Below are 13420 nucleotides of genomic sequence, written 5' to 3' on the forward strand. Positions count from 1 at the left end.
ATATCCCTGGAAGGAGAAATTATTAGAAAAAATTTAGATTGTGCAGAAATGAACAGGTTAACTTTGATGATTAAAGAAAGAGGATTCAGAATATTTTAAGATATGGGATAAATTTTACCATTGGTTAGAAGAAAGGTACAGATAAGCAATGGATAATTATGTAAGAAAATGATAATGTATTTGTGGAAAAATGGTAATAGTTTAAATTGAAGTGAAGAAAGAAGAAACAATAAAAGATGGAGCCAGGAAGAAAACACCGAGATGTCACACGGAAGAAATTACTGATGTTTTAAATGTATGTTTGTTTATAAAATAAAAAACTTTTTTCAAAAAAAATGATTTCCCTTAAATACAAGACACTTTTTTTAAAAATTTGCATTTATATCCCGCCCTTCTCCGGAGACTCAGGGTGGCTTACACTGTGTTAAGCAAGTCTTCATCCATTTGTATATTATATACAAAGTCAACTTATTGCCCTCCAACAATCTGGGTCACTGAGACACTGAGTTCTAGTCAAATGAATCTTTCCTTTTAAGTTTTTTTCTCCAGGGATTCACCACTGGAACTGCAGGCTTCTAAGGGAAAAAGTTGTAAAGTGACCAATATTTATGATGTGTTGAGTTTGTCACCCAATAGAGTGTAATCTAGACCTTTATTTTGTATATAAGGTAATTTGTATACCAATCAAGGGTTTATTTGGCACAAAGTTGATAATATAAAGTATTTGTATAATTGTACAAATTGTAATGTATTGCTATTTAGTTGTAACTTTTTTCGAGGCATGTAATGATGCACTCCATTGAGCTGGATCTCTATAAGCTACAATTTCTCTAAATAGAAATACCAACACTTTGAAACTACTTTTAATATCTAAGTGAGCGATTCCATCTTTTGCAAAGTAAATATATTTGTTACAGCGCTACTCCTTAGAAAACTAATTGATATCCACTGTTTATTATAAAGCGTCGAAATACCAAAAGTGGGGCTGACAGACGTATTTCTAAATTATACTAACAATGTGGCAGCCTGCAGCTCTTTTCAGTAAGTAAACGGCTCGGAAAGTATTTTTTGTGCCTTGTTAAGCCCGACGCGATTCACAAATCAATCTTTCTTAGAGCAAGACATTTCTCCCGCCTTCCGGCTCTTTGCGGTTGACGAGCCATGTCAGACTAAACAGATTGGAATGCCAACGGCCGGTCGCGCGCTTGCTCTACGGAGATGCTGAGACCTTTTCCCGCTTCTTGGAACATTGGTAGCAACACGCACTCGCCCATTGGCGTGGCGTGCGCAGTTTTGAAAAGCCCCCCCCCCCTGCTCGTGTCACTCCAACGGTTTTCCCGCTGGAAAGAAGCTCTTGAAAAGCCATACCTGAGGGGGAGGGCTAAAGAGAGAAAGGGAGTGGGTAGTGTGTGCGTGATAGGGAGGTTTACGGGTTTCTGAAGTCGCTATTTGGCAAACGAGTCGTATGAATCTCCCGCTTTGTTGAGGGTGTGAAGTGGCGTATGCAGTACATGGTAGCATGAATTCCTTAAACCTGAGCCTTGCTGTCACCGGCGCCTTTGCCGAAGTTATTTCTCCGCATTATGAAAGTCGGCATGTTGATGGCAAAAACGAGGAAGATCAGTTTCATGGCAAATTTCACATCATCCCTAAGGACAGACCGATAGTTCTATTGGTAATGTGTGTGAGCTGCGCCTTTGGAGGTAGGAAGTCGGAGGTGGCTCTTGACTAAGCGCCCAGAAATATCCTTTAAACATGGCCTTGGGCACTCTGAATCCTAAAAAGCAATAACTGAATCTTTGGCTTGGATGTACATTGTTACAATATAGGTTACTTATGGTTAGTGGACAATCTACATTAATGAATGGTCAATGGATAAAACACATTAATAGTCATACAAAATGTCTTCAGATACTTAGAAATTGCAACAGGGATTGAAACCAAATGAGCCAAATTAAGGGTTAATGGGATATAGTATGGCAATTCAGTCTTCTAGTGGATGGGTTTTCCATTTTAGATTTCTGATGTAGATGTGTGTGGCCCTAAATGCAGTCTGAAACCAGAAAGATTGTTTAAAAATAGCATTACATCACAATGTGTAATTGACAGCTGTGTTGTACATCCATCTATTTTAGACTGTTTTTTCTAAAATGTGAAAAGCTCTTACAGCAGCTTGCAAATAACTCAAATTTATAGGCTGCTGATCTAATGGTTTGAGGTGATTGAAGAGCTTACTAAACATTGAACAAATAAAATAGCAGTATATACAAATTACAATAAGAAATATAAAAATATATGTAATGTATTAACAAAGAAAACAAAATAATTAAAATATCCTAAATGGATTAATTGTAAAGTTTTCACCTGATACCAAAAATATCAAATTCAGCAGGAGATGAGTTTTGTTGGGGAAATGTTAGGTAATCAAATGATATAGCTGATGAGAGCATGTAGTTTGCAAAACATATTCATATGGTTTATTTAATCTGATTTTCTGGATTCTTGTGATACACAGAAGTATAAATTATCCACATTGGATGGATTTACATAATCTTGTTAGTACCTGGATAGTAATGCTTCTCTTTTGAAGGTGGGATTTTCTGCCACTTACAGTAGGCTGTATAGGTAGTCCTTGAGTTATAAAAACAATTGAGAATTTTGATTGTTAAAGCAAGGGGGTTGTTAAGAAGTTATGCCCAACTTTACAATCTTTTTTGCCATGGTTGTTAAGCAAATCACTGCAGTTAAGTGAATCTGGCTTCTCCCCATGATTGCTTGCTAGAAGCCAGCTGGGAGGGTAGCAAATGGTGATCACATGACTCCAGGATACTGCAACTGGTTGCCAAGTGCTTAAATTTTGATCACATTATCATGTGACTGCTGTGACAGTTATCACTTTTGACTGCCACTGTAACTTTGAGTCACTAAATCAGTGGTAGTCAGTCTGGTCCCTACCGCCCACTAGTGGGTGTTCCAACTTTCATGGTGGGCAGTAGGGGTTTTGTCCCATACTGAAGCACTTTCCTTTTTTTTAATTTAATTGACTTTTTTTAAAAAAATTCATAGCATTATTTAAAAATATTTTCATTAGGTTTTCATAAAATTCCCCGTGATAATTTAAATTTCTGAAAATATACTATTTGTATCACCCGTGCATACGTTTAGTTCACATTACATAAGTGAAACTAAATGGCACTATAGCGCGACCACAAACAAAAGAGCCTTGTCCCGGAATAGCTCACGCATCTTCCCCCACACCACCCAGCTGTAACAGACAAGCAGAGCTGGTAGCCGGTGCCACCCCCCAAACCCAATCCACGATGCGGGAGAGGCATGCGCAGACAACGATACACTTTATAAATCACCATTACTGTGGAACCAGTGGGCAGTTAGAAAATTATACTACTAACAGAGATACAAAAGTGGGCGGTAGGTATAAAAAGCTTGACTACCCCTGCACTAAATGAATGGTTGTGAGTCAAGGACTACTGCATTGAATTAAAGTAAAAAGATGGCTATATAATGCAGCTGTCAATTAAACATTGCAATTTAATCCCATTAAAAAAATCTGTTTCAGACCCTATTTAGGACATAGTCCCTTCCATAGAAGGCTGTACTTTGTTCTCTAGATTCCATGTTTGATCAAGCTAGTGGGCAAATGCTGTCATGTTACAACTTCAGTACCTCTCAGATGAAATGCATTATCTTGATTCCCTTCAGTCTGGATTTAGAACTTGTTTTGGTATGAAGACAAATCATCCTGCTGAATAATTTGTAGGAAAAAGATGGGTAATCAGCCCCCCCCCTCCATTCCTGCTTCTCTGCAGCTTTTGTGACTGTTAATCAAGGCTGTGCAAATCCTTTGAAGGAAGTGTTTTTGAATGCATATATTTTTCCTGATGTTTGCGTAATAGATCTATTAATTTTGCATTCCTGCTTAAATACTCTGAATTGCCTTCTTCAATTTTATAATCTACTTCATAAATATGTGGATTTATTTCTTATTTTCAAACATTTTTGTGGACTGCAGCTCATTTTATTAGATGTACAGAGTGCCTGAACTTATGTAGGATTTAAATGTGGGTGGGTTAGGGAGATGCAGGTTGCACGTCAGACACATAATTTATGAATTAATAATTGTAATGTGTTAAAACCCAATGTGTTTATTAAGATCATTTGTGATTGCCCGTAACTTTTGACATGTAGGTAAATTCAGCAATCTCTGGCTGAATTGTGTTAGTCTCAAATGTCTTTTAATAAGATTTGCTAATTGAAAAATGTTGCTATCATGTTTGTTTGTTTTTTGCCATCATAAACTATTATGCCCCCATAGGGTCTTAGATTAATCACTGTCATTATTCATTAGCATTCATTAGCATTAGTGATGATAAATGCAGGGGCTAGTAAAGTCTGCAGAAAATTGCAATAAAATGACACTTTGTACAAGGTGACAATCATATGATGCCATCTCTGCTTGTGTCCTGATGTAATTGCACAATGCCATCATACATATTTTATCATTAGCTTCCATTCACCACCTTTTTGGATGACCAAAAGAGAGGTAGGGAGAACCACATGTGTTGTCTTTTATTACTTGAAAGAAAGATGGAGTATAAATGCTGTGGTTAACATAGCAATTTATTCCTTTAGTGGAACAGTTTAATGTACATTTTGCTTTTCTGATACATGAATCTGTTCACAACTGTCAACCAAATTATACTGCCTGTCTATTAAAATTGATGTTAAAATTTTGTAAATTATGATTTTACAAAGCAATTCTTAAAACACTGAAACTTAGTATTAGAGTGGTCTGGCTTTTCAGATGTCAGTTTTTCAAAAATCTCTATTTGTAGTACATTATACCAATGAAACTGGGGCTTGGAACCAGATGTAATTAGGATAATATTTGTAGAGTGTTAGTATAGTCATTGTGTGTAATTGCAATCACTCAGTTTGACAGCATGCAAAGTGTAAATCGACCTGATTTGTAGAGTAATAAAATAGCAACTTTCTCCATGAAGAATTGCAGTATTTCCACATTTCAGCAAAATTAATAAAAAATATAGAACATAAGATTGCAACTACAGTATATAAGCATGCTATTTTAAAAATTAATGTAGCAGATGTCTTCATTTTCTAGACAACCTTTTTAAAAATAGAGTTTTAGCACAGTTGATAGAATGATTATATACCATCTGATCAATGTTGACTCTTTGTGACCAGATGGATAAATTATTTTCCATGACGATCGGTCCCTAACCTGATCTTTCAGGATTTCACAATTCATTATGTGAATTCAGGCCTTTTGGTTGTTAAATAATATATTAAATAATGTAATAGTGAATCTCTTGTGCTTTATGCAGCAAATCATCTAATCCATTGTTTAATGTAATGAGTAAATACATTCTGTGAAGATAACCCCTTTGATTATTTTTTAGCATGCTGAATGAATTATAATTTATGATGTAATGCAGTATGTGAACCAGCCTTATAACAAGAAGGGTGTTTCCATTTGTGGAGAGCCTGTTTGATGTACAGTAATTATACCATGACTTTGTTCTATAATGGCACACCAAATATGCCAGCAATGGATTTTTAATGGCTCCTTTAAAGAGAAAGACTCAACAGATTCCTGTAGTCCTCAATTTACAATAGGTTGTTAGCGACGATTTGAAATTATGATAGAACATCACCACCCCTGCCAAATATACATATCACCCAATTTTAAAGTTAAAACTTTGCTGATCAGCTATAGGCTCCCTTGCATAACTGAGTAGTTGATTTGGGAGCAGGCCAAGACCTGGAGTGACCCTGATGGACAAGGTACACTGGGTGCCTTAGGTAGGAGAAGCCTTGGGAAGCCCAGGGCAAGCATGCCTGCAGCATGGGCCTGTGCTAAGCCTCCAAAGGCCTCCTCCACCTGAGGCATCCTGTGCTCCAACTAATGACCTGCACTTTTGTTTAATGATTGCATTGGGAAAGCAGGATTGGGGAGGTTGTTAAGTGAGATGCTTCACAATGGCCGTTGCAACATGTGAATGTAACGGGCAGACTAGGTCATAAGTCAAAGACTACTTGTTATAATAATAGTTATACTACTTGCATTATAATAATATCGCCATAGGGGAAAATTTGGCAAAATACGGAAAAAATATTGTTTTCATACTTATTTTTCAAAAAGTCAATTTAAATTTTTGCTTATCCGCTATTGCTCTATTGAGAAACTTCTGAAAATTTTTAATACATACCGTATATTCATATTAGCCTTTTTCTTTATTTGCCATAAACAGAATTCAGATTGTTTTATTTCTAGGCTTACTAGTTATTATGTTTTAGTATAACAAATATAGTTATTTATTCACAAATATAAAATAAGAGCAGTAGTTTAGCTTTCTAAGTAGAAATACAGTTTGCTTACAACATGAAAAATATTTTTTCTTCCTAATCTATCCTGCATCATGATTCTGTAAGAAAAAGAAATGAATTAGATTTTTTTTTAAATAGAAGTTTTATAAACAGAAAAATAAGAGATGTAACTTATACTTTGATTCTGTGACTGAACTGTAGTAATATTTCTGAAGATAAAATTCATCTGTTGTCTTATACTTGTACTAACCAACTGCAGTGCATCCTGTTTCTTTTTGGATCTATTTCAGAGAGCTTTAAAATGTTTCCTGATTCAGGAACCAAGTAACTGATTTTTTGTATATGCTATTCAGATCATTATCAGATTAGTTTCCATTGCCATGTGAGGTGAAATGGGTAAACACTCGAGAGTTTATCTTGGTGATAGCATCTTTATTGTACAAGACTTTCTGATTCATTGGGCACAAAGCAAAAACTTTTCCAAACTGTTGCTTTTGTTCTTATTTTATTTTATTTCATTGTAGCTTAGACTATATTAACGCTTCTTTGATATCATTTAACTACACTAATTACATGTTTGTTACTTCAATTAGCTCAGAAAGGTAAAAATTTATTTGAATGTTGCATATAAATTATTGCTGATTCAAAAATGCTATTCTCATTTAAAACATAGATAGTGCTTTAAGATTCAGCACAAAATTACATATTTAATGGTAATATTTTCTTTCAGCCTTATTACGAACTATTTTGAAGGAAACAAAAATCCCTATTCTTGTAATTATATTCATGGTTGGACTTATCCTTGGAATAATAGCCCATTTTTCACAAAAGGTACAGTATTAAAATAGTAGTATATAGAGAACCAGGGAATATATATTATTGCAGTTTATAAATAGGCATTGTAGATTAATGTATATTAGGCTGGGATGGCAAAAGGATAAAGGAAATTTGGTCTCCTCTTCTAACAAATCCAATGGGTTTCTACTCCCAGAAGATATTGGAAACTATTCCTGTGAACCCATTGTTCTAGAACAGAGGTATCAAACTCAAGGCCCACGGGCCAGATCCAGCCCATGAGAAGTTTAGATTTGGCCCAGGGGGCTGCCCTAGAAATATCAAAGGACCAGCCCGCGATGCCTCTGCCAGCGAAAACAGAGCTCGGCTCCCTGAGCTCCATTTTCGCTGACAGAGGGCTGCAGGAGGGCACCATGGCTCAAAACAGGGCCTGGGGGTGCACATGTCACCTCCCCCACCTGAGCTTGGTTTTCTCTGGCAGAGGGTTAGCAAAACAAAGTAAAAACAAAACAAAACAAAAAAAGAAATGTTTCCTCTTTTGCATTTGAGCATCCAAGAAGGGACAGGAAAGGAGAAAGGGAAAGAGCGAAGTTAAAGAAAAAGATGGGAGGAGAGCAAGGAAAGAAAAATAAGTACAGGGGAAGGAAGAAGAAAGGAGAAGAGGGAAGGAAAAAGAAGGGAAGGAAGGAAGGAGATTATAATGAGAGGAAGGGAGGGTCTAAGGGAAGTACTGCCTTAGCACTTGGCCACCACAGATGTCCCCAACACAAGTAACATTGAGGTGACCACGTCCACCTGAGGTCAAACACAACCCTGATGCAGTCCTCAATGAAATCAAGTTTGATACCCCATTCTAGAATCTTTATGGGTTAAATGGATTTAAGACATAGTCTCAACACTGTTTTAATGAAATTGATTTAAAGAAACCAAGTGCTATAGGATTGGTTAAATTTATTGTAGGAACTTTAGATTTAAATGATTGATTATATTGGAATAACTGGGAAAATATTTTCTATCTGATGAAAAAATATAATAGGATTTATTAAAAAATATTAGGAGTTAGAATGGCTCTTTATCATCTGATCTGTCACTTATTCCTATTGATCTTTGGAGAAAATTTGTTTTCCTGATGTTGGCATGTTAATTTCCCCAACTTCCAGAAGAACATAGGAAGCTTATATAAAGCTACGGTGAAGTGAGTGTTTGGTTACCCTCTCCTACACTAATACACTTACCTTAGAATTCATAACACATGTTCTTCAGTCTTAGTAATATTAATTGCAAAAGTTTGCATGAATATATTAGGAAATATGTGCGTTGATGGGGGAGGAGGCTTTAGTGATTGATAAATAAGGGTACCTCCCCCAACTTAAAGATCAGTACTGTTGAAACGCTTTCTATTTATCCAGTTTCCTATGTACTAGTTATCGACTCTGAATTAATATATAATGTAGCTATTTATGTGGTATGGTTTATGGAATAATATGTAGTGAGGTATTATCATTATTTCTAAATATATGAATCAGTAAAATGATAATCAAATATGAATAAAAAATTACTTATATGTAAGATGTATATGTTTTGGTTTTAGCAGTAATCACAGGGTTAGTATGGTAGACAAAACAGAACAAGGTTTATTAAATCGTCTAGACTAGAGGAAGCAGACTTTAGCCCCATAACAGTTTCACTTCTCCACTAATAAGATCCCTCCCTCCCAGTCCTCCTTTGGAGTCTAAACAGGAATGCCCAAGAATCAGCACTGAATAAATTAAAACCTACTCTGGATCTTTTGAGCCCAAAAATTACAGGATGGGCGTATCATTTTTAATTTGTCAATTTGAGCAGTGATCAGACATACTAAATTCTTGTTGGGATGGACACAAGTCAAATGGATGCTGTCCAAAGTACTGCTAAAAGAATGGTTTGCAAGAAAATGATTTCTGTGAGAAAAGAACATACCTGTTATGCTCTATTCAAATGGCACATTTCCACTCCTCTTAAGGGAGAGAGAGGGAAACCATCTTAAGTGACTTCAGTTTGATTTTTTTAATGAAATTTTATTCTAATAAATATTTTAATTCTGCAACAGTACAGTTCATCTTCTATTTTCTTCTTTGTTCCACTTATCAATTTTATAGATTATTTATGAAATAATAAATTATTATTATTATTTCCAACTCTGTTATTCCCCTTCCAACTCTGTTGTTGTTATTATTGTTATTATTATTATTGTTGTTGTTGTTATTTAATATATACTGCAACATCTAAATTCATCAATAAATAAAACATTTGTAAATATGGGTTATCCTCCAATATTTATAACTCAAAGTTACTATTAATGAATCGATATGCAGATTATTCATTCATTCAATATTTGAAGCTAGCATATAAAATAATCTTACATTATATAGTATTCTTACAATATCTTTTACTCATTTTTGTCAGTTGCCTTTTGTGAAGATTATCGCAGATATAGATCCGATACTTTTTCTTCATTTATTTACACCAATCATAATATTTACAGCTGCATTTGAGATGGATTTATATATATTTCGAAAATCATTTTGGCAGGTAAGTCCAATATGTTTTTACTTTTTTCTTTAGAAACATGATAATCAGTAACTCAACCATTTGCTATTTCTTTTCCTCAAATTTCCTCAAATCCTTCCTGGAATTTATATGGTTTTAGGTGTTTTGAGCCTTTTCTTTTCAGTCAGAGTATGAGACAGTTCATTAATGAGGAGCTGCAGATTCTTCACCTCTAATTTGGATGATGGAAACATCTAGGAGTAACAGATGAGGCCAGAATTTTTGTGAGGAAAACAGCATTATTGATTACAAAAAGGGGCAAATTTCAAGGTAGTTATGGCTCCTTCCAGAATTGTGAAAAGATATGGAGAGGAGAAGAGGTTAGAGAAAAGTCCAGGGTGATGTCCAGTGGTGCTTCAACATTTGTGAGGAAAAGGAATTGAAGTGGAGACTGAAAAGCAAGATACATCAAAAGAAGGGGGAAGGTAAGACTCTTCTTTGTTAGGATGAATTCAGCAAGAGATTAGTGCTGTAGCTGCCTAGTCATAAGAATTCTTTGAATATAAAATCTTATATGTTTTAACTTCAGCTTTTCAGTAGCTGTTAGTCTATATTCTTGCAGTTTTCATTGCAGTTCTAAGACAAGTTACAATTGTATTGGTATGCATGCACAAGTATATTACAAGTTATTTTGCACTTTGTCAGCCCTGGTGCTATTATCTCAACAAATAGTTGCCATAGTTTCAATAGGGAAAATGTGACAATCTTAGACCAGGCTAAGTCCAAAAATGACAGGGAATTTCTAGAAGCTTGACACTCTTACAAGTCAGCCATTAATAGACACATAGACATTAACAACATTTATAGACTATACAAAAGAGACAACCAGCCCAAAAGAGAAAAAGAATCCAAAACCTCTCCACCAGTAATTAGCACTCAGGTCAGCACAGATTAACTCCAAGGTCAACTTCAGACCAACAATCAAGTAAGCAATACCCCAATCAAGAAACTCAGAGCCATCAGTAAACAGTTCAACCAAAGAATCTCTACCCACACAGACAAACATGTCACCAGAATATAAACTGATAGCAAACAGCACTTCTCACTAGCATTGATGATGTTACCTAGTTAAGGGTAATGAAACGTCTGCAAGAAAACAAGCAAGCTCAAAGAACACCAAGGACCCCTCAACAAGTAGTTACCCACTTGCTGGTTTAAAGTTATAAATAGGCCTAAAGTAAAAAAATAAAATAAAAATAAAAATGGGCCTGTGATTCTGTGAGCAGGAAATGTTGACTGTTATAATAGTTATCACTTTATCATGCATTACTCTTCTGTTTATTCATAATCTGGAAAATTAACTTTTAATAAAACGTCAAATCATTTTTATAAATATCAGTTTGTTAAGCTTGACTAGCTTAAATCAAATTATTTAGTATCATTCTGTTACATGCAGACACAGAGTAGAAATCAGTATGTTCCTTTGGGTTAGCTTCTTGGATTTATTTCATTTCTATCAGTATGAATGGTATTGGTATGAATGGTATGAATGGTAACCTCCTACAACTGACCCCATTTCATTGGGTTCACAACCCATAGTGATCTCAGAAAAGGAAGTGCAGGACCTATTTCACAGACAAAAGCCAGGAAAAGCTCCAGGCCCAGACAAGATAACTCCTTCTTGCTTAAAAGTCTGTGCTGACCAATTGGCCCCCATCTTCACCCATATTTTCAATAAATCACTAGAGATGTGCTATGTTTCTTCTTGCTTCAAACGCTCTACCATCATCCCAGTGCCGAAGAAGCCCACCATCAAGGAACTGAATGACTACAGACCAGTTGCTTTAACATCTGTAGTCATGAAAACCTTTGAAAGGCTAGTGCTTTCCTACTTGAAAACCATCACGGATCCGCTGTTAGACCCCTTGCAATTTGCATACCGAGCAAATAGATCAACAGATGATGCTGTTAATATGGCACTGCACTACATCCTACAACATCTTGAGTCTCCAAAGACCTATGCAAGGGTCCTCTTTGTAGACTTTAGTTCAGCATTCAATACCATCATTCCAGACACTCTTCTAACTAAGCTAAACTAGCTACAGGTACCGAAACAGACCTGTAAGTGGATCACAAGCTTCCTAACAAACAGGAAGCAGCAGGTGAAGCTAAGCAAGATCAAATACCTGTACAATTAGCACAGCCCCCCCCCCCGGGGTTGTGTGCTCTCCCCACTTCTCTCTGTATACCAATGCATCTCCAACGATCCATCTGTTAAGCTACTGAAGTTCGCAGATGACACAACAGTGATCGGTCTCATTCGAGACAATGACGAATCCGCATATAGACAAAAGGTCGAACGACTAGCCTTGTGGTGCAACCAAAACAATCTGGAACTGAACACACTCGAAACCGTAGAAATGGTGGTAGACTTTAGGAGAAACCCTTCCATACTTCCACCTCTCACAATACTAGACAACACAGTCTCAACAGTAGAAACCTTTAAATTTCTAGGTTCTGTCATATCGCAAGATCTCAAATGGACAGCTAACATCAAAAACATCATCAAAAAAGGACAACAAAGAATGTTCTTTCTGCGCCAACTCAGTAAGCTCAAACTGCCCAAGGAGCTGCTGATTCAGTTCTACAGAGGAATTATTGAGTCTGTCATTTGCACCTCTATAACTGGTTCGGTTCTGCAACCCAACAAGAAAGACACAGACTTCAGAGGATAATTAGAACTGCAGAAAAAACAATGGCTACCAACCTGCCTTCCATTGAGGACCTGTATACTGCACGAATCAAGAAGAGGGCCGTGAAAATATTTACAGATCCCACACATCCAGGACATAAACTGTTTCAACTCCTACCCTCAAAACGACGCTATAGAGCACTGCACACCAGAACAACTAGACACAAGAACAGTTTTTCCCCGAAGGCCATCACTCTACTAAACAAATAATTCCTTCAACACTGTCAAACTATTTACTAAATCTGCACTACTATTAATCTTCTCATCGTTCCCATCAACAATCTGTTTCCACTTATGACTGTATGACTGTAACTTTGTTGCTGGCAATCCTTATGATTTATATTGATATATTGACCATCATTTGTGTTGTAAATGTTGTACCTTGATGAACGTATCTTTTCTTTTATGTACACTGAGAGCATATGCACCAAGACAAATTCCTTGTGTGTCCAATCACACTTGGCCAATAAAAAATTCTACTCTATTCTATTCTATTCTATTGGAGTGAGTTGAATCCAAGAGCTATTGACTGAAGAGATAAAGTCTCCTGACAGAATCATTGAATGAGGAAATGTAGATACCGGCATCCATATCTCAGGAGCTGCAAAAATGAACTCTGGCTAAATATATTCCATTGAGATTGAAATACAAAATTTCAAAAATGACATTCAGCTCAAACACTAGGAGTCAACTCCTATACCTCATAAATATCTGCTTAGAATTTTTCAACGCTATGGATCAGATTTTGAAATGTAAATAGGGTGCTTTAGGAGAGAGAATCCAATCTTTTCCTACCTTTCTAACTGGGTTTCTACATCTTAATATATTTGGTTCCATCTCTGGAGTTCAGAGTTCAAAAATGAAGACTGTTATCTCTAGTCTTTAAGAAAAGGAGACTGACTTCTTTGTAAGGTAGCTATTGGGTTTTTAGAATATGTTAGAAATGTAATGCAAGACACTACTCCAGAGCTTTCCTCT

General features: G+C 36.1%; 1 protein-coding gene across 1 annotated transcript in view; it reads left to right on the forward strand.

Annotated features, from left to right (window-relative positions):
- Positions 1–1519: 1519 nt before the first annotated feature.
- Positions 1520–13420, forward strand: part of LOC131186115 (sodium/hydrogen exchanger 10-like) — a 106189-nt gene continuing 94288 nt past the window's right edge. The window contains exons 1-3 of the mRNA XM_058159426.1: positions 1520–1703; positions 7097–7177; positions 9602–9732. Of these exons, the coding sequence (XP_058015409.1) occupies positions 1520–1703; positions 7097–7177; positions 9602–9732 (396 nt within the window). The remainder of the gene's footprint in view (positions 1704–7096; positions 7178–9601; positions 9733–13420) is intronic.

Source organism: Ahaetulla prasina, chromosome 1 (assembly GCF_028640845.1).
Source record: "Ahaetulla prasina isolate Xishuangbanna chromosome 1, ASM2864084v1, whole genome shotgun sequence".
NCBI lineage: Eukaryota > Metazoa > Chordata > Lepidosauria > Squamata > Colubridae > Ahaetulla > Ahaetulla prasina.